The following is a 20371-nucleotide window of genomic DNA, read 5'->3' as shown; positions in this document are numbered from 1 at the left end:
AATGTGTATGCAAAATTTCAACATGAAATGTTGAAAGCTGAGGGCGGGAAAATTCTTTGAAATCGGGATCAAAAGTAAAATGCAATGTCACACCCCTCCACCCCCATTTGGCGCTACCAAGTTGACCATCTGGTTCCAGAACTCATGTAGGGTGTTCTTTGGTCCATGTTTGACTTGAAAGAAGAAGAAGAAGAAAAAACTTAAATCCTTGTTATAGGACCTAAATAAGCGATTAAAAACAACACTGCATTATGGTACGAAAACATACCATGGATCGTAAAAGGGCGTAACGTGATTTTATTTTCAATTATTGAACATAGTTATTTACTCCGAAGTCTCATTACTATTTACTCTTAAAGACATGGAAGAGGGACAAAGTAATCTCAATATTTACAGATACTTGACCTATGTCTTGGAATACCAAGTATGCTAGCTTCACTAATAACGAGGTCCTAAGATACGGAATCAGGAGCAAAGTCTTTCTTCAGTGCCAAGCAAATGATTGAATGGTACATATACGTAAGGCTCAGAGGTGTAAACCGAAATGGTGTAGACTATTTGCTAGTGTTCTTGGTTTGCAAGCGAGAGGACCAGGAATCGAATTTAGTAGCTACATTCACCAGACGAATATCGGGATGGTACCGTAAAATATAGGCCCTGACCGATTTTCTCCCACTTCCTTTCTCATTGTTGTTGGATTTAGTTGTTAATTATTCCGCTGTAAACTGTCGTCTCATGTTATATCTAAAAGGATAAATAAAGAGTCCTTATCTTCCCGGTACAGACCTTCATTATCTTTAGGGTTTAATCCTAAAATAATAAGTGACTGTCATATAGAAGTAACGTATCCATATATATATAGTGAAACCTCTACTAACGGACACCTCTATAAAGCGGACACCTCCCATAACGGACATATTTTGTAATCCCCAAACACTGTAATAGGAAAATGCACATTGGAAAACCTCTCTAAAGCGGACACTCTCTAGTACGGACACGGACTGTCTTTCCTGTCTTTTATAGGTATTGTTTACCTCTGTATTACGGACACTTTCTCTAGAAACAAGTTGAAAAATACAGTAAAAAATAATACATTTTTTGTGATTCATACGTGTGTCAGCAAGGAAGCACATGAGGGTGTGACAACATTTTGCCCCCTCAACTGTCTGCTCAAGAGGAAAGGTGTCCGTTTAACAACATCCTCATATTCTTTGCTTGCATTCTACTTTCACCCAACCTGTTTTAGATACCAAAGTGATTGACAGTTGCCCGCCGTTTGGGATGATAAGTCATTTTACTGTCCGCCGGAATCTCTAAGCAAAAGTAAAGTTTGGTATTTTTTGCCCACGGGTACGCATATTGTCTCAAAAGTCATTACTGGACTGCAATTAACTCAGAAATTAAAGCAATACACCTAAAACGTAGTAAGTAGCGATAAATGTAAAGTGCAGAGAACTATAACATCTTATTTCCATGTTGTGCCTCGAACATAGAGTATTGAAAGGCGCAAGATAATGCAAGTACAGTAATATTTTGGTAATATTTGTAAATACATGATTCATGCAAAAATATTTTTCTAATTACACAATACCTTCTACTAATTTACGTAAGAAGATATTGAAACCTCTCTAAGGCGGACACCTCTCTATAGCGGACAATTTTTAATTCCCCACGGCTGTCCGCTTTAGAGAGGTTTCACTGTATATATATATTTAATGACTTGAATCAGCCAACTCTGCTGAAAACCGTAACGGTCTAAGTATATAAATCTTGTTTCCGAGAAAAACGAGTTTAAAGTTTGCTGATACCGTAAGTTTCTTAAGAAAAGTGTTTATATAACAACTACATCTTTGTCAAATAAACATTATTATTCTTTCAGATCCCCTTACCATATAAACTTTCTTCTGTAGTTGACAAATATGAACTTATCAACAATTTTAACCAACATGTTACTTATACTGTTATGGTTTCAGTTATTTATATTTTACTGGTAAGTCTATGTAGAAAAAAGAAAGTATTTTTTCTTTCTTTTTATTTATGTATTAAAATGATACATACTTTACTTTCATGAACCACTTTCTAATTTCTGTAGAAATTCACATGTCTTATTTATAATTGGCGACAGTTATAAATCGGAAATATTATGTACAACAATTAACGAGTAAACTTAAAATTAGAGCTTCTCCTTCAATCTTTATGAAATACGAAATCGAAAGTAAAATTATGGTATCAGTCATTCCAATGAGGACACTTAATACCAGACAAATGCAATGGAAATGCCACACAATTGTTCTTTGAAGCCATTTATCATTGTAGACATGAAAATCCTTATGAAAGAACACGCTCATAAAAATGGGTAATAGAATAATATTAACACATGTTTTAAGAACAAGTTTTTAACCTGATTTTCATGTTTCATGACCTGCTTCTTCACTGAGAAATGTGGCTGACATGATAATAGTATGAACAATGCCGTCTTAATTAGTCCAGAATTAAGTTTAGTTTTCATTTGTTTCCATTGCTTCGTCGTTTCCGTCTGCTTCCATTTCATCTCCATCCTCTTCGCCTTCCTTCTTTTCTGGAGGTTTCTCGTACGCTTTATCCAGAGGGGACACCACAACACCATCCCATATGGAGATCTCTGATGCTATACCTAACGAAGGATTTAAAGATTCAATACACATCTATTGTATTTTAAAACTAAATAATGGAAGCGATAAACTATTTATTTAAAAAGTACCTCCTTCAAATACACAAAATGTTTATTTTTTATTAGATTAAACTAAAGTAACTTACACAATACCCAAGTTTCAAACCTTGAAGTTAGTAACATTACCAAATAAAAATTGTACTAACATTGTACCCATACAGCAAGTAAGTATTCATTAAATAATCTCACTAATCTCTGCTAGTTTCATCAGTAATTTCTTGAACTCCTACGCTAAATCCATTGTAGATCCTCTCATCTAAGAACTATCTCAAAAGAGAAAAAACGCCGTTTCTAGGAAATTTGTTGAAAAAACAATTCCGAAATACCAGATCAATGTGAAATCTTGAATTTACTTTCTGTGCGGATACAAGATTAGTACAATTTTTTATTTATATGTATCCTATAGCGTCAACATAGCGTCCATTGGCTAACATTATCAAACTTTTAGAGTTCTTTACACATCGAATAGAGACTACTAACAAGCTTCCTGATTGCGGAAATAAATCGTCCTTCACACTAATTTCAGCAAATCTTTATTATAAGTAAAGACACTATTTTACTTCATGATACGTTTGTAAACGTTTAACACGTCTACATATTTCCCCCTGATTCTAATGAAACTGAGAAAATTAGACTAAGTCGAAATCCCAAATTTGATGTCCAATAACTCGGAAAACAAAAGTTTGCACAGAAATTATTTCACATACGTACTAAGCACGGCACTCCATGACAAGTTTGGTGAAGATCGGTTAAATTGTAGAACGCATACGATATGTACTGTCTTTGCTATTTAAAAAATAAAATAAAAATCTCTATATTAGATAACTTCAGAGTTGGGAAATCAGAAGATTTGAGATTCGAGTCCTTGCTAGTCCGACAACCAGATTTTTAAGTTATTATTGCATCTTTATTCAGAGCCGATAATACATACAAGATAATTTTAAACAGTTCTAACAGATATGAGTAGATAATCGTCTTTTCAAATGCTACAGGAAGTTAAAAAAAATCAGTTTCTGAAGACCGTTATTTCAAAAAGCAAGACATCTAGCTCAAGCACCTACAGAAATTATAAACAATCAAGTATGAGCTCCAAATATCCATGTTTGTTAACTATACCATGGCACTTATGTTAGTGAGCAGAGTAATTGAAGGGTAAAGGGAAAAAGACAAGGAATGTCCATGCATGTGCTTTATCGAGTACTTTGTCCTATCTATTGGTGACTCTTGGTACTATTGGACTGTATAAGGGGCATTCAAATGAAAGCCGGTCACTAGTGTAAAGTAACGGTAACGATTGTATTAACTCAAAAATGTAGTTATACACAGTACCATACTCACATATGTAGTGATACACAGTACACACACTCAAAAATAGTCGCCAAAACTGTTGGCACATTTAACCCATTGCGACACTAGCCGGTCGATTTCATTCTTGAAGAAGAAAGTAGGCTGCTGTTGGATCCAGGCCTGGACCCAGTCACACACTTCATCGTCCGTTGCGAATCGATGTCCGCAAATAGCTTGTTTCGAGGTCCAAACACATGAAAATCACACGGTAAAAGTCGGGACTGTACGGTGGATATTCCAGCGTTTCCCACCGAAACTGCTGCAATGTCGTCTTCACCACATTGGCCGTGTGTGGGCGGGTGTTATCGTGCAGGAGGATAACGCCATTAGACAACATGCCTGGGCGTTTCGACTTAATGGCTCGTCTAAGGTTCTGTAAAGTGGCTTGATAACGCTGGGCATTGATGGTGGTACCCCGTTGCAGGAACTCAAAAAGCAGTGGGCCCTTGTGGTTAAAAAAAAAAAAAAAAAAAAAAAAAAAAAAAACATTATGACCTTACCAGAACTGGTGTGCACGGCCTTTGGTTTCTTTGGAGGTGGTGAAGTCGCATGTTTCGTCCCTGTGACAATACGCGACAGAAAGCCGTATTCCTCCTCATGATAACGTTGCAGATGACTCAAAGACAGCGCCATTCGAGTATTGCGCTGTTCGGCGATCAGTTGGTGGGGAACCCACTGTGCACAAATTTTTCGAAATTTCAAGTGTTGATGCATTATAGTGTGGGCGGTGCCCACGGTAATACCCAGTAACCGATGGATCTCGTCCATGGTGATTCTGCGGTTGTCCAAGACTAAAGCATTCACTTCTGCAATCATTTCCGGTGTGATGATACGATGAGCCTGTCCAGGACGAGCATCGTCTTCCAGTGACTCGCGCCCCTCAAGGAATCTTTTGCGCCATTCAACAACACTTGCACGACTCAGACTGTACTCAGCGTACACAGCCTTCATCCGTCGATACATTTTACGGCCTCCAACTCCCTCCGCCGCCAAAAATCGAACCACTCCTCGTTGATACCTGTTTGCTCGCCTGCATGTTTGGGAGTGGATGATAACTTGCATGACCACCTTCTCTTCGGTGTGAAACCACACTGGCTTTATGCAATGTCAAATGGTGCGCACGCGTCAGTCTCCTTATCAATCGATGGCGTCACCATACCCGCAGTTACGTGGTGCCACCTTACATGTACGCACTGACCAGGTTTCATTTGAATGTTCCTCATATATGCCATGCATGCGTAGATGTAGAAATGTCTATGTAAAAAGGGGGCGAAAGATTTAATAACCCTATTCTTTGTACGCAGTTTTCAATATTAAAACGCCGTTTTCTCGAAAATGCAATTTTGTGACATTCCTTCTTTTTTCCCCCTTCTTCTTCAATTATTGTCAAACTTTCTACAAATTGATTCTTCGCAATCTTGGCATCGTATAGCTCCCAAGAGACGCGCTGAAATTTCATTTTGATTTGATTTTCAGTTTAGCGTCCCTCTCAGCAGCGAGGCTATACGGGACGTAGACCTATAGTTTAATGTGGGATCAGAATACGAGCTCCCGCCGGGAATCGAATCCGGATCTCCCACACCAAGGACGCGTTTTAAGTCCTATGTTCATTAGAATCCTTTAGAACAGTGGTTCACAACCCGAGGGACCAAGTTATGCCAGAAATAAAATGTAAAATTAAGAATAAAACACAACTTGTAAGAAGCATTTACACTTTAGCAAGCTTCGAAACGCTACATGGTTGATATTGGGTCTTTCTTATTCATATTCAAGATTTCTATAAAACTAAATAATTATGCAAATTAAAATATTTTACGAACTTATCAAAAATTAGTACAAAATGCTATTTCCGTGTATAAGATGGGGTTCAAAAGATTTTCAAGGGCAAGGAAAAACTCAGTGTGATGTTTGACACTGCTCTTCCTTCACAAATTTCTTTAATTCGGTGCTAAGTTCGACAAAGCACACGTGGGATCACTTTCCACTTCCAAACGGTTGCGATACTTTAATTTTATTGCGGTCAATTTCGAAAATCCTGATTCACAGAGATAAGATGTCGTGCACTGAACAAGAACTTTTAACGCTTCTTTTACTATTCTTGGGTAAACAGGCAGAAAACAAACCCAAAATTCATCCAAAGACGCTGACTGAAACAAATCTTTTCGCACTTCAATTCAATTGCTTCCTCCTAAATTTCAAATGCAAATAAATCCACATCACTGGTGAAAGGTGTTTTTGCTAATTTGCACTACCAGTCTTCTTACCACAAATCAGGAAAATATCGTTTGAATTCATCAAAGACTGAGTCTAGGTGTAAGTGAGGTGTGAGTCTCTCTACATGGTTAAATCATATTCTTTATTGTCAAGAAGTTAATCGAGGAAAAGATGAAAAATTAAGCGTAGAAGCATTCATACGGCGTTTCCATAGTATGATCTTTTCCATGGTAGTTCTTATAGAAAAATTTTATGTTCAGCACTGAGGTCGTCATACAGAGCCTCAAAGCGGCGAGTATTCAGAGCACTTGATTTTACAAATTTAACAACTTTAATAGCTACTGATAATACCTACTTCAGGATTTCTAGTAAAGTTTTTGTAACTAAGGCTTGCCTATGACTGCGAACCTAATATTCTGGAGCTCCATCAACAAATATTCCTGCAAATTTATTCCAAGACAAATCATTAAAAACCTGGCTAATGTCCCTAGAAGTTTTTGAAAACAATATTTCTTTCATTAACATCTTTTCATTTACGAATTGACAGTACACTCTTAATTGACAACACAGATTTGTCCGTGGAATTGTCATACTGCATGGCAAAAGATGGAGGTTTTCTTTTTACCCTTTCAACTACATGATCTTTTAAATCCAAGGTCATTTCATTAATTCTACGTTTCACATTATTATCTGAAAGCTATATTTTATCACTATTCTTCTGGCTTTCTTCCCCAAGTACAATTTCGGTTGCCGTAGATATGCAAGGTTTGATAAATGTCTCACCAATAGCATGAAGTTTTTAATCTTTGGCCATAGCGCTTTGAAAAGAAAGTGTAGATTCTCCCGCTCTAGTCCATATAAACTGTCAACCCTCTGTTGTCCCCAAGGTTAGGGTGATCGTTTTCAGATTTCTCCAGAGCGTAGTTTCCTGCCTGACGTGAATGACTTTGCCGATGCTTTGAACACTAAGATCCTTCCTCTGGACTCTTTTAAAATTGCTCACACCATAAAACTCTGCAGAACATGTATTTAATCAACAACACAAAGAATACTTTCGCATCTGAAAGAACACTTGAATACCTTTGTGTCACCATTCAAAGTACATTGGAAATAGCCGAATATTTGTGGAATAATAGTTTTTCCTACATATTAACATGAAAATTTAGTCAGGATCCATTGGAATGACATTTCGGAATTATAAGATCATTGTCATGTGATGATTACCCTTGACTTTCTTCATTTGCATATGTTGCAATCTTTGTACTATGTTCCTGTAAAAAACGTGCTTTCTTCAAGTTCAAACTGCGGACCTCAAATACTATTTATCTCGACTTTTGTTAATCAAATGAGAAAATTGGCAAAAAATTACCGAAGAAAAAATAGATAACTAAAGAAAAAGGAGTTACAAAATATCACTTTCAAGTTGATTTTGGTTGAAAAGGGTACAGATGCATGTGACTGGGTAAGTAATTCTCCACCACTTCCAAAATGCAGTACTGCAAAAGAAAGTCTCGTTTATCATTTGTCAGGTTACATAGTAAAGAGTCGAAATTCACTAAATGTACATGCTGTATAAGCAAACTACGAAGAACATCTTCAAAAGAAAATAACGGCACTGTCTTCACTAAATTAAAAGACTGGAAATTCATTTCCCATGTACCCAACTCAAGAAGTGGTTAGCGTGTTATTACAAGCAGAAAAGTAGTGACCGCTAACACTGCATCTAATAAATGCATGTAAGGTGACATATTTTTATGATACTTTGGACAGTTTGAATGAGATCAAAGTTGAGGCTATAGTGTTGAGATGTAGGAAGGAACATTCATTCCTTCCTACTAATTCCCAAATTGGTTTTACATTATATCAAGTGCCGTTTCTATTTTCGCTCAAAGGAAATTCAGGAGTTAGCGTCGTCAAAAATCGCAAAATCATGACTCAAGTTTTCAAAAACTGCTAGTGTCTAATTACTGACTCAGGGCTCAACGAAGAAATCTTGCAGTATAGTTATAGGTAGGCTATATTTCCTGCTTATAATAAAATATTATCTATGTTATCAATTTATTTTTATAATAAAACTTGCATAAAGCACGGAAAGCAATGGGTCCGACATTTTCGTCCGTTTTATACAAATTTGAAGAGCAATATAAAGACACATTGGGACTTTGAAAAGTTTCCGTTAGACAGATTTCCACTTTATTGAAGTTCCCGTTTATACAAATTTCATTATATTTTAAAATGTAACTTGTGTTTTGTCTCAATGCCATATATAAAATATACAAAAACTTTATTAATAGATGGAAAAATATAACAAATTTGAGAGTTTGAAAATTTGTGGGTGCAGAAGTTCTTTTTTAATTACTTTTAAATTTTATGTTTATCTACAAATTACTGCTACATATGTATTAAGTATACAATTTAATACTGAAATCAATTGAGTACACGATACGTTTCTGTAGGTGAATTAATGAACTGTTAAAAAAAGAAGAAAGATGTATGAGATTTACATTTGTTTCCGTAGCGTTTCATACGAAGTGGGATCGTAAAACTACGATAGCGCCTCTGTGGTGAACCACTCCAACTAACTGTGTTTACGCTTTCTCTTCAAACCGCTCTGCTTTGACTATTAGAAGAGGAAGTTCACATGATGCTTCCACCATCTTCTCATTTTGCTCGTGAAACGTTCCTTCATATGTTTCAGTTTTTTTTTCCCACAATAAAAAAAAAAAAAAAAAAAAAAAAAAAAGATTTGTTTCTGAGGGCTGGATGTACTGTTAACATATGTTATAATTGAATGGGGCAAAGAACATCATTGCTAAGGACAGTACGGTACACAACACACTGTGGTAGTTGAAAATCATCTTTTTCAATGAACGTAAAACCATATCCGATGTATCTTTACTGTACAATCTTATCTTTGAACTGGAAGCCGCCATTTATTTATTTATTCTTTCTTTCTTTCCCTCCCTCCTTCATTCACCCCCCACCCACACACACACACTCTCTCACTCACTCAAACACGAACAAGAAATTATAAAGTCAATACAACATTCACATCATCACAAAATAAACTTCTCAGATCAGAACACCGGCCTGAAAAATTAATGAAACGAACAACATTTGTAAATGGTTCCAGTACTGCAAATGTAGAGTCTGCGTTATGTTTATTATTCAGAAGCTCAACAGCAACACTGTTGAAGCAAGAAAGAAAGGGCCCGTTATCAATCGATCACTAATCAGCTTTAAACTAAGTAATACAGACTTATCGTATATTAACTGTTACAAAGAGTGCCGAAAATAAATAATGTAAACTGCTTTGCTCTCTTTCGATATTACCCGCAACTCTTCCTGTTTAAAGCTGTTTGTTAACAATCACATTATTTCTTTTTAAATTGTCGAAAGAGTTGTCGGTGTTACGTGATATTTAAACAATTCATAACTGAGTTACAAATATTATAAATGTTCTAACAGAGGCGTTAAATTAAATATCGTACAAATTTAAAATAACTATTGAGTAAGACCTGTAGTTTCATAAAGACAAAATTTAGTAATAACAATAACAATACTGTACTACTATGGTATGCAAAAGTCTTGCTGGAAACAAATATAAACTCGTGAGAGTACTATACTATTATATTATTATTATTATTATTGAAGATTTGATAATTCAAAGCTGTGTCACAGAATGGGTCAGCCAAAAACCACACATGACCAACGAGCACAAAGGGCGAGGAAAGAGGCCGTGAAGAATGCAAGGTTTATGAAGGCAAGTGCCAGGTTGGGAACCACAGTTTAGAATGATAAAAACAGTAACCTAACTTATATATGATAAATCAAACGGGGAAATGTCTGTTTTTATATCACACTAATTCCTCTAAAGGTGCAAATTTAACGTCGATATATATGTTTTCAATTACTCATTACTGTTGTATATAAAGACATATCTGAGAAGTACTGTGTAAATATTGTGATGTAATTCTAGGGTACTTACTTGCATTTCCCTCTAGGCCCAGAATATGTTTGTATCCCCCATGTGCTAATACCCGCAATAATGTCTGAGCTGTCAGGCAAACCAAATCTTGCTGCTCTAAAGTCATTGCAGTATGTACTCGAATATTGCCTCCTTCACATGGATCTGTAATACCTGATAAAATATGGATCAAAAAGAGCATTATCATTGTCAAATAACATCAGAATTACTCCTTAATTTTTTTCTATGACTATTCTATGACCATCATAATGTGGTTATATTGATACATTTGTAACTAATTTGAACGTCTATTAATGTAAGCCACTTGGAGAGCAGTCTTAGGTAATACATCAATATATGTATATCAACTAACTAATTTGTATAAAAGAGCGAACACATCACTTCGTTCAGCACACTTCCTAGCATCAACCTAGTTCAATATTTAATGGATATGGAAATACTATTTGCTTCAACAAGGAAGATGGAAATTCTGTGTACAATACTCTAGTTCCTCAGGAAAGTAAACAAGCCATACTATCTACCAAACTTCAACTTTAAATGCTAAAGTTATCTCAAGAAGACGAACAAAGAAGTAAAATGTATTGAGTATTACGATTCAAGAAGTTATCTGGAGGGCTACATAATTAAGCAAACAACATGGTTTACGAAAATATTAAGTACCCTTGATGAACCACACCAGTAAGAATAAACTCAGAAAGTATTCACCTCCTTTTTCTGCAGACTTTCTTCCGGAAGATTTTGTCTGGAGGTGGCTGCACTGGGACACTATTTGCTAAAGAGCGTGCCCTGGACAAGAATAGCACGTATTCATAATTTATTTTGGCTCAGGGAGGGGAAGATCCCCGACGTATGTCGGGAAGAAAGAAACATTACTCTACTACGCTTTTGTATCCTGTTACGGACGTCAATGTTTCATTGACTGCTGTCAACACGGTTAAGATATACGTAATAAAAAAGGTGCTACATGTTAATATAGATATGAATGAAAGAGTAAACAACAATTTTTTTAACACATCAAATCCTCTGTAGATGTGAACTCAATAACGCACAAAGAGTGAACGAGATATGAAATTACAACCGTCATAGCTCTCTCTCTCTATATATATATATATATGGAGAGTGATTGTCCAAGCACAGCAGTGATACAACCCGAGTGGAGAGCACCGAGCTCGAGAGTGAGTGGCTGTTCTAGAAAGTGGTCTGAGTAGCGTAGTGGTTAACGCATCAGCACGGTATACCGGAGGTTCCGGGTTCGAGTCGCGGTCCAATCGGTCACTTTTTCACATTTTGTGCGTAATATGTTAATGTTTTAAATTTAGTTGTTACTTCGTAATTTCTATCCATCATATTTCCACTAAAACTTTGTTCCAGATGTATCTCAATAATGCTGAAAGCAAACAGCGAAAATTCGACGTGTAATATGATTTTCTGGACACGACAGTGATACAGAAGAGCAAGATGATGACCTTCTCAGTTTAGTAATTTGAATTATCTTTCACTTCTTATTGATCATTTATCTACTTTAAGTAAGGAACACTAGCACATGAATCCAAGGAACACACTATAAGTCACACTTATAGACTGAGTTTATATTTTGTTCCTAGTTTCCTATTATATGTTAGAATTTGTGGAAGAATTTTAACCTACCTGCTGATCCCGGTAGGAAAAGACCAGCTGCCAACAACTGAAGACATCTACGATACGCTTGATTAATAGGAAGTGCTTGTCGACTCGGGTTGTTCATGATCGAATTATGTGCCTGTTAAAAGAATCAACAATATTACGACACCTTCTCTTAATACATTTCCAATTACTAATGTATGTACTACAGAAGAACAATCAAAGGAAATATTACTTTTATTAATTATATCTAGTGTAAATTTTCGCCTCTCACACTAAACATTTCGAGGATTACAAATCTATGAACGTAACGTTTCAAGTGATAATTTAATAATCTATGAGCCAGAGTAACTTTCACGTAATAATGTTTCTTTTCTTTATACTCATTTCTTACGCTGTACGATCGTCACGAGACCCCCCAAGTTTGATCCCCAATGGGAGACCATCTAACGTACTAGAATGGTTCAGAACTCACTTTACATTGTAGATATTATCCTATACTGCCTCTCTGCTGATAAAGGATATAAATACAAATCAATCAAAAGAAGACCAGAATTCATGAACGTATGTGGAAAGTTCTTTTGTAACCAACAAAGAAAAATGAAGACGGATAGTTGATCACAACCAATATCTGTCATCCCGGGTATTTATCCACTCCTTTTCTGAATACATTTTAACTCCCACGCTGGAAATTGAAAAAGCGAGTAAAGAAATGGGTGAAATAAACAAACAAGGAAGCTCAACAACTTTGGCGTAGCCTCTGTTCATCCCCGGGCTACATGACATGTTCCTTCTTGCCTAAATTTGGGCTTAAATGTCACTGGGACTGTCACCAAACAGCCTAGCGATCCTGAAAACTATGGGTTCGACATTAATATTGTTGTTTTGAACATGTTATCTCCCTGCCCCAGACGATGGCGTATAAAGTTCAAACGGCGTCGGAAGCATAGGCGCCGACTTTTAAATTTCTCAGTGGGTGCTCAGTCCTCGACACTTAGGTCCCATGTATCTATATCTATCTATCTATTAGATCCATTAGATCAGCGGTTCTCAAATTCCTTCTGAGAGGCGAGAAAGAATATCAAGACCTGCTGGAATAAAATGAACCGAGAGATTATTTTAAAATTGCAAAGGCAGTTTTTTAAATTTTATTTTGATTTATTTTAGCACGATTTCCTAATCTTTATATTGAACAAAATTCTTAAACATTAAGATTTTGTTTGTGAATTTCAAACGTGTTTAGCAATATTGGCTAAAATAAGGGAAGAGAAAATTATTAAAATAATAATTATTACAGTCAAACCTTTAGAACATTTGAGGATAATTTGAATGAAAACAGAAAATGATTCAATTATCTTGTAATTTACGTAAAGTATTTTACATAAGAAAAAAGAAAAAAGGAAAATGAGTATTGGTTAGTTCCCTCTGACAAATACATTTGAGACAAACAATTACGCTTTAGAGATTAGAATATTTAACTTCCATCTCAATGTTTAATTGTTTATTATTTTTTGATAATGACAAATGAGAAATATTTATTTTATTTTATTTCTATCAAACTAAAAATGTTGTGGATGCAGCACAGCCATAAGTTTATTTGTGTGGGTGCTGGAGCCCCGGAGCATCCACGTAGTCGGCACGTATGGTCGTAAGTGTTACTATTTACCTCAGCGACCCCGAAAACTATGGATTCGAATATCGATGATTTTGGACATGTAATTCCCGTCCACGATGGGAGTAAAGTTGGACTTGGACGGTGTCGGGAATATCCTTATTCATTTCAGTGACTCCAAACACTATTAATCTGACACTAATATCCGTCGCTATAGGTAGCACATGTGCTTGGATAGGTTCGATTCCCCATAGGCTCGTGTGGTTCGGATCCCCATTAAGCTGTAGTTGTATGTCTCACACAGCCTTGCTGCTGAAAGGGATGCTAAATTCCAATACATCACAATTAATATCCGTCGTGCCGGGTATTTATCCTCTCCTTTTATGCATACAACATTTTGATTCCCTACCAATCTCCCCCTCCAAGCCGAAAACCGGCTTCGTACGATATTAGATCTGCTGAAGAACTATCTGTCTGCAAAATTTGGTAGTTCTTGGTCACTGTTCTATGCGACGATATGATGACACACACACATAATTAAGTTTAGATTTATTTTTTAGCAAGTCAAAATAATTTGGTCCATAAAGGACTAAGATTCACTTTCATGCTTCAGATTCGAGTACCACAACATCGAAGTAGCGCCTACCTGGTTACTTCCAGGCTCTTTCTCTGTTATTTAAAATCATAACGACATCTTACCATGCCAAGTTTCTCTCACTTTTTCTTCGGTGTGTATTTTCCATTGTGCTGTTGAACTTATGATATGTGAAGAAATTTTTCAATCTAGAAAATTTCGTTACTCGAATAAAATATTTTTAAAATTAACCCCTATACCATCACTTCTTTCTACACTTCTAGTTACGCAGAAAAAAAAAGAACAAAAATGCCAAAATTTTCCTACACTAACTGCGACATTAGTGTATCATTTGTTCTGAAGCTTTGCAGTGGTAAAATACTTACATCATAGTAGTACAATGTGTGTAACTGGACTTCCTACAAATTAGACATTTAATAATTACTAGTATAACTGGTGCATATTTCCAGTGCACAAACATTTGATAAGCATTTCTATATCTAATAATTTTTATGGAATTAAAAAAAATTGCAGTGGAATAATATACAACGAAGAAGGAAAAGAGTTTGTTAAAAATAATAATGTAAGGACAAGGTATCTTTGTCATTTTACATATATTAAATATGCATCCAGTAAAATCCATCAGTAAATATTCTTTCTCCGTTCTTTAATTTTTCTCTGCTTTTCCTATTCTTCTCATTTTTATTCGTCGAAACGCTCTAGCAAAGTGAATGTTTATAGTTAGAGGACTGAGTGAATGCAGAAACCTGAACAATATAGTTGTTTGTGGATATATTTTTAGTTTCTTGCGGATACTCGTGAAAAGAAGAGATTTTCATTACCATTCTTCCAAACACTATTAATCATTGATGTGTATTGAAAGTGTTTATCTTTGTGGAGCGAATAATTTCCAGAGCAAAATTGAGTTTCACTGGATTTTATTTATTTTTTCTTTACTTTTAAAACCCTGTAATATGATTTTATGTGTGTGTATTTGGAGTGGTTTATTTTTGTTTCTGAAGGACATTTTATCTCCACTTTTTTCTTTCTTTCTTTTATTTTAAAGAAATAGCTATCTACACTTAGATTAACTGAGAGATCTGACCATTTTCATGTCATATGTATGTTTTCTATTAACTTTATAATTAGTTTCTGGGGAGCACAGTGGTTCAGTGGTAGAATGCTTACCTCTGAAACGTGGGTCCCTATTTCGATCCCGGCCAAGTAAGTTTCTGATGGACAACACCGTGCCTGTGGGTTTTCTCGGAGTACTCCCGTTTCCTCCCATATTCCCATTCCACTGATTATTCTGTCATCATTCACCTGCTTTCATGATCAGTTTCTCTTAGCGCAAAAAGAGTATAAATCGTGGGACGTTAAACTGAAGGACGTATGAATTTTACTCCATTTTATTTAGAGAAGTTGACTTACAATAGGAAGAGATAGTATTAAAGTGTAGCTTGAATTTAATAGATATAATAACAAAGGATTCATAAAACATGAAAATATTTACAACTGTTACATTACGTGCAAATGCGGATACGATATTTTATATCCGTGTAGACCTCTATTTATAGTGTATACGATTATGTTCTATTTTTTAGTATGTAATTAATTTTCGATTCCCGCTTCGGCACTCCTGTGGTCAAACTATATCACTGTGAGTACTTGTTCAGAATAACACAAATAAATGGTAGAGAAACAACTTCGTTAATAATTACAAGGACAATAACTCATATATGCGAAACATCTTACTTGAGATGTTGCAAAGGCAAGCTATGATAATCACATACAAGACACTTTCCATTCATTACTTTAGAAACAAATACTAAGGAGAACTGAATATTAAATGAGATTATTAAATACGCAATGGAAAAATAGGGTAGATTACTTTTCACGAGTTAAATCAACGAAAATCCAAATTTCGACAGAAGAATCACAACGAAAGGCAACTACTTAAAATATTTAATGAATCATAAAATACTATTACAACTTACCAGTAAGTCCAACATCCATGGTGATAAAGGTTCAAACCCTTCAAATCTATTTCGTAAATCTCGAAGCAAGCGAATTAGGACTTTAATTGAGGAATGATGAGCATTTTCTTCAAACCACCGGCTGCAACAAGAAAAGGACAAAAATTCTACTGATAAAACAAACAACTTTACCGAACAACAAAACCAAAAAACTATAGAACTACTGTGTGCAAACATTAAATTTGACTCATATTTACTTAAGATTTAAGAAATTGTAATTGGATTAAGGATAACAGAAATGTTATCTGTTATAGAAACAAATCTTTAATAGCATGTTCTATTTAAAATGATTTCAAATTTTTGGACAGAGCTCCCTATTGCTGGCCTTCTCACGACTTTCTATACTTCCACCCGGTAAATATAAATTACACTTATGAACCGTTAAATTAAACAGAACAACTAACAAATTTTTTTCTTAAAGCCCAAACAATCTTATTTATAATTCAAAATTGCATATTGAAGCTGGGTTGTTTGTTTGTTTATTGAAGTTTAGCGTCCTTTCTCAGTATCAAGGTTATGATAGGTGGAACTACAGTGTAAGGTGGAATCTGAACCACTATAATGCGTTAAAATTTCAATGTCCACATCGGGAATTGATTGAAAACTTAATGAAGACGTCAGCAGCGAGGCTATTTGGCCCCTCACGATCAACACGACTGCTTTATATAAAACTTAAAAAACAACATATCAAAATATAAGAAAAATACTGCTGCAAACGAGAAGCAAAAATCTAAAGATATAATAAATACGAGAATAACACATACATAATAATAATAATATATACTAATAGTAGTAACAATAAAGAAAATACTGTACTGTATTTTGAAAAAACTCCCTAGTTTTAATGTGTCCTAGAATCTGTACAAAGTGACATACGCTATTCTAGTTTGTGGTGTTTGATTCATCAACCCTCCAAGTTTGGCTCCCCTGCAGTTGGCAGGTCTGCTTGACCTTGAGACGGCACCAGTGCTGTTTTTTCCCTCTGTTTCCTCAGCTCAGTCCAGGCAGGCGTGCAGTGCAGAGCAACTCAGCAACAATGTGTACTCCGCAATTGAAAACGCATTGTGTTATTTGGCTTGTGAAAACTGAGTCCGTTATAACAGTGCAACGTAATTTTAGATGTCAGTATGGTGGTGAACCACCTACAGCAAAAAGTATCCGTCATTGGCTAAAGTCTTTCAAGGAAACCGGTAATATTTTAAAAGCAAACTCACCGGGTAGACCGAGAACTTCTGAAGATGTTGTTGAACAGATCCGTGTTTCTTGTGTTCGGAGCCCGAAGGAGTCATTGGCCAGACGTAGTCTACAATTAGGAGTGCCTAAAGGTACTGTGTGCGATGTTGTGCGTAAAAGACTTAAGTTGTGCGCCTACAAATTGCAACTGTTATATGAAATTAAACTTACTGATAAAATCGAAAGATATGAGTTTGCTGCTGACTTTCTACACCCCATTGGACTTTTTCTTTTGGGCCACATAAAAAATGTTGTGTACAGTGAAAAGATCAGAGATCTCAATCATTTACGGGAAAGAATTGTCGCGGCGGTTGGGACAGTTACATCTGAAATGTTGGTAAATACGTGGCGACAAGTGGAATATCGTCTCGACGTGTGCAAAGCCACAAATGGATTCCACGTTGAAGTCTACCAACATTAAACAAAACTTGAAGGAATTCTCTTTCATGATATGTACTCATTGATGTAAGTTTTCATTCATTTCCCAATTAAATTTATAGGGAGTTCTTTAGGAGTTTATAGGGAGTTTAAAACTAGGGAGTTCTTTTTCAAACACCCTGTATATAACAATAGTAAAAAATAAAACATCAGAAATCAACGTTTGAGGCGAACCTTTCCACGTGCGCAAACTACTTTCCACTCAGTATCCATCAGGTCGTCTTCCATATCAGATTTCAAGGAAACTGAAGGTGGCTTCGAACTGATGAAGATTTTGTTCTTTTCGAGGAAAAGACAGTACCCTCAAGTTGACGTTTATATTGGCTAAGTTTTAGACTGGTCATACTAGATGAGCGGCAAAGAAATGGAGTTCGTCGAAAACCAACATTAACAGAAACACGTGTTCTTTTTGGGGGGTGGTGGTTTGCTAGTTGATACGACTGGGGTCGGAATTTCTGGACTTTCGTCGGAACAAGATCTGTTTGGATGGAAACATCGGACGACTGGGCTGCCACAGACTTACAAGAGATAGCTTACTACTGCAGTCTTTTAAACAACGCTCAGTATCGGCAGCAGAGTTCTTCTCAACAACCATTAGCTCTCGAACGTTTCTCATGTTGAAAGGCTGGACAGTTCCAAGACCAAGCAGAATGCTCACCCTTGCAATTGACACAAAAGAGCTTGGCCGCTGTACAACGTTTCACACCATGACTATCCTGGCTATAGTTCGCACAATGAGCAACACTCACATTACATGAAGTGTTGGTGTGCCCGAAGTGTCGACATCTGAAACAGCGCAGAGGACTGAGAATACAGGGACGGAACTCAAGTCGATAATAACCAGTCTTCACGTAGTTCGGAAGAGTAGGCAAACTGAAAGTAAGAATTAGTGACAGAGGAGCAATGCGTTCACCTGACTTTTTACTTTTGATGCGAGTTACTTTTACATGTTGGTCTGCCAGCTCCAATTTACTCTCCTCCTCAGTGGCATTTAGAAGATACCAACACCACACAGAGAATCAAACTCGAAATCGCGTGTACTATTCAATAGGACTAGCGTATTGTACCCTACATAAGCAGGATAAGTAGTAGTAGCCATGTGAAAGGCTAAAACAGAAAAAATGAAATGAAATTTTTGAGTTTTACGTCCCACGGTTATGCCGGTTAGGCTAAAGAAGACGGTGATAATGAGAAATGAATGAAATGGTGGAATGAAGAAAGTGGGAGGAAACGGGAGAACCCCGAGAAAACCCACGAGCACGGTGTTTGTCCACCACAAAGTCCACACGGCGCGAACTGGGATCGAACCAGGGACCCCAAGCACCGGAGGTGAACGCTCTACCACTGAGCCACCGCGCCCCCCGAGGCTAAAACAGATAGCCACAGGTATTAAGTATGTGATAAACGGTTGAAACGACCAAGTATGGCGAGTGTGAGCGGCTGTCTTATTCAGCAAAATACTGAACTGTATTGAAGTATATGCAGAGATTTCAGGCACCATAACAAAATGTTTACGATAGTGGAACGAAGTGCATAGATCAAAATTGAAATGGCGCCTGTCGGAATATACAGAACTGTTTTCAGGGATTGCGTAAACCATGTAGTATCGAAGCGTTGCTATATCGAACAATGCCGCGATGGATTTAAAATAGCTGTCAGGGCTGTCATTCAGGACGACCTTAAACAACCACATTCAATTCAGCTTCTTTCCTCTTTCTAGGAGGACGATAGTCGATGGATTTACTGCGTAAACAACCTGCGGAAGAAGGCGTATGCTACAAGATCATGCTTTACGACCTGCACATTTTTGGTTCCGCAAAACCAAACTTCAGAGCATTAAATCATCTAGGAAAAAACAATGCTATGCAACTGCACGGGATTTGATGCACCACTACGAAAAGGAAGATGATAACTTCCTTGATCGTATCGTCAATACGGATGAAACAGGGGTGGCTTGTATGAACCATACATGAAGCAGCTTTCCAATGAGTGGAAGCATCTTGGTTATCCTCGTCCAAAGGCAGTGCGTCATGTGCATTGGTGATTGAAGGTGATATTCATTGACATACCATACCTATGGAGCAATCCTGTATCATCCTGTAAGTTACCCGCAGACCGCTGATGAAGACCACTATTGCAATTTCTTGCAACATTAACGTCGCTCCCCACTCGACTAGCACACACACACACATTCGTCGTGTTGCCCAATTAGAAGCCTGCCTTCTACGGTGGTAAGTATGCTGAAACCTTCAAACGTCAACATCTACTTTATAGACACAATTCTGTATGGCAAATTTCGTTCGAACAAGATGATGAATACAATGTATTCTTAAGTGCGTTTCTACCAGTGGATATTTGTGGATGTCTACGTTAGAAGTTAATGAATTTGTTCAATTACATCATTCATCCATTTAAATAAATAATTGAGAAGCATGTGACTTCATTTTTAAATTTTGTTCTTTAGACCTCCTATAGTTCTATATAGATAATCGATCAGGAGATTATTTTACCGCAAAAGGCTCGATAGATGTCAAATTCTTATTAAGGAAAAGGACTGTCAATCTTAAAAATTGTACTCTAGTATGAAGAGGGCAGTTGC

The 20371-nt window shown here is 36.5% G+C and overlaps 1 protein-coding gene across 1 annotated transcript in view; it reads right to left on the bottom strand.

Annotated features, from left to right (window-relative positions):
• Positions 1 to 2015: 2015 nt before the first annotated feature.
• The window catches only part of LOC145668397 (interleukin enhancer-binding factor 2 homolog), a 66715-nt gene continuing 48359 nt past the window's right edge, over positions 2016 to 20371 (bottom strand). The window contains exons 6-9 of the mRNA XM_081736189.1: positions 16063 to 16183; positions 11907 to 12018; positions 10260 to 10412; positions 2016 to 2653 (exon numbers count right to left, since the gene is read on the bottom strand). Coding sequence (XP_081592315.1) covers positions 2499 to 2653; positions 10260 to 10412; positions 11907 to 12018; positions 16063 to 16183 — 541 coding nt within the window. The 3' untranslated portion in view covers positions 2016 to 2498. The remainder of the gene's footprint in view (positions 2654 to 10259; positions 10413 to 11906; positions 12019 to 16062; positions 16184 to 20371) is intronic.

This window comes from Thermobia domestica, chromosome 13 (assembly GCF_964235325.1).
Source record: "Thermobia domestica chromosome 13, izTheDome1.hap1.1, whole genome shotgun sequence".
NCBI classification, from domain to species: Eukaryota; Metazoa; Arthropoda; class Insecta; order Zygentoma; family Lepismatidae; genus Thermobia; species Thermobia domestica.
This window is presented reverse-complemented; position numbering and strand designations above follow the sequence as displayed.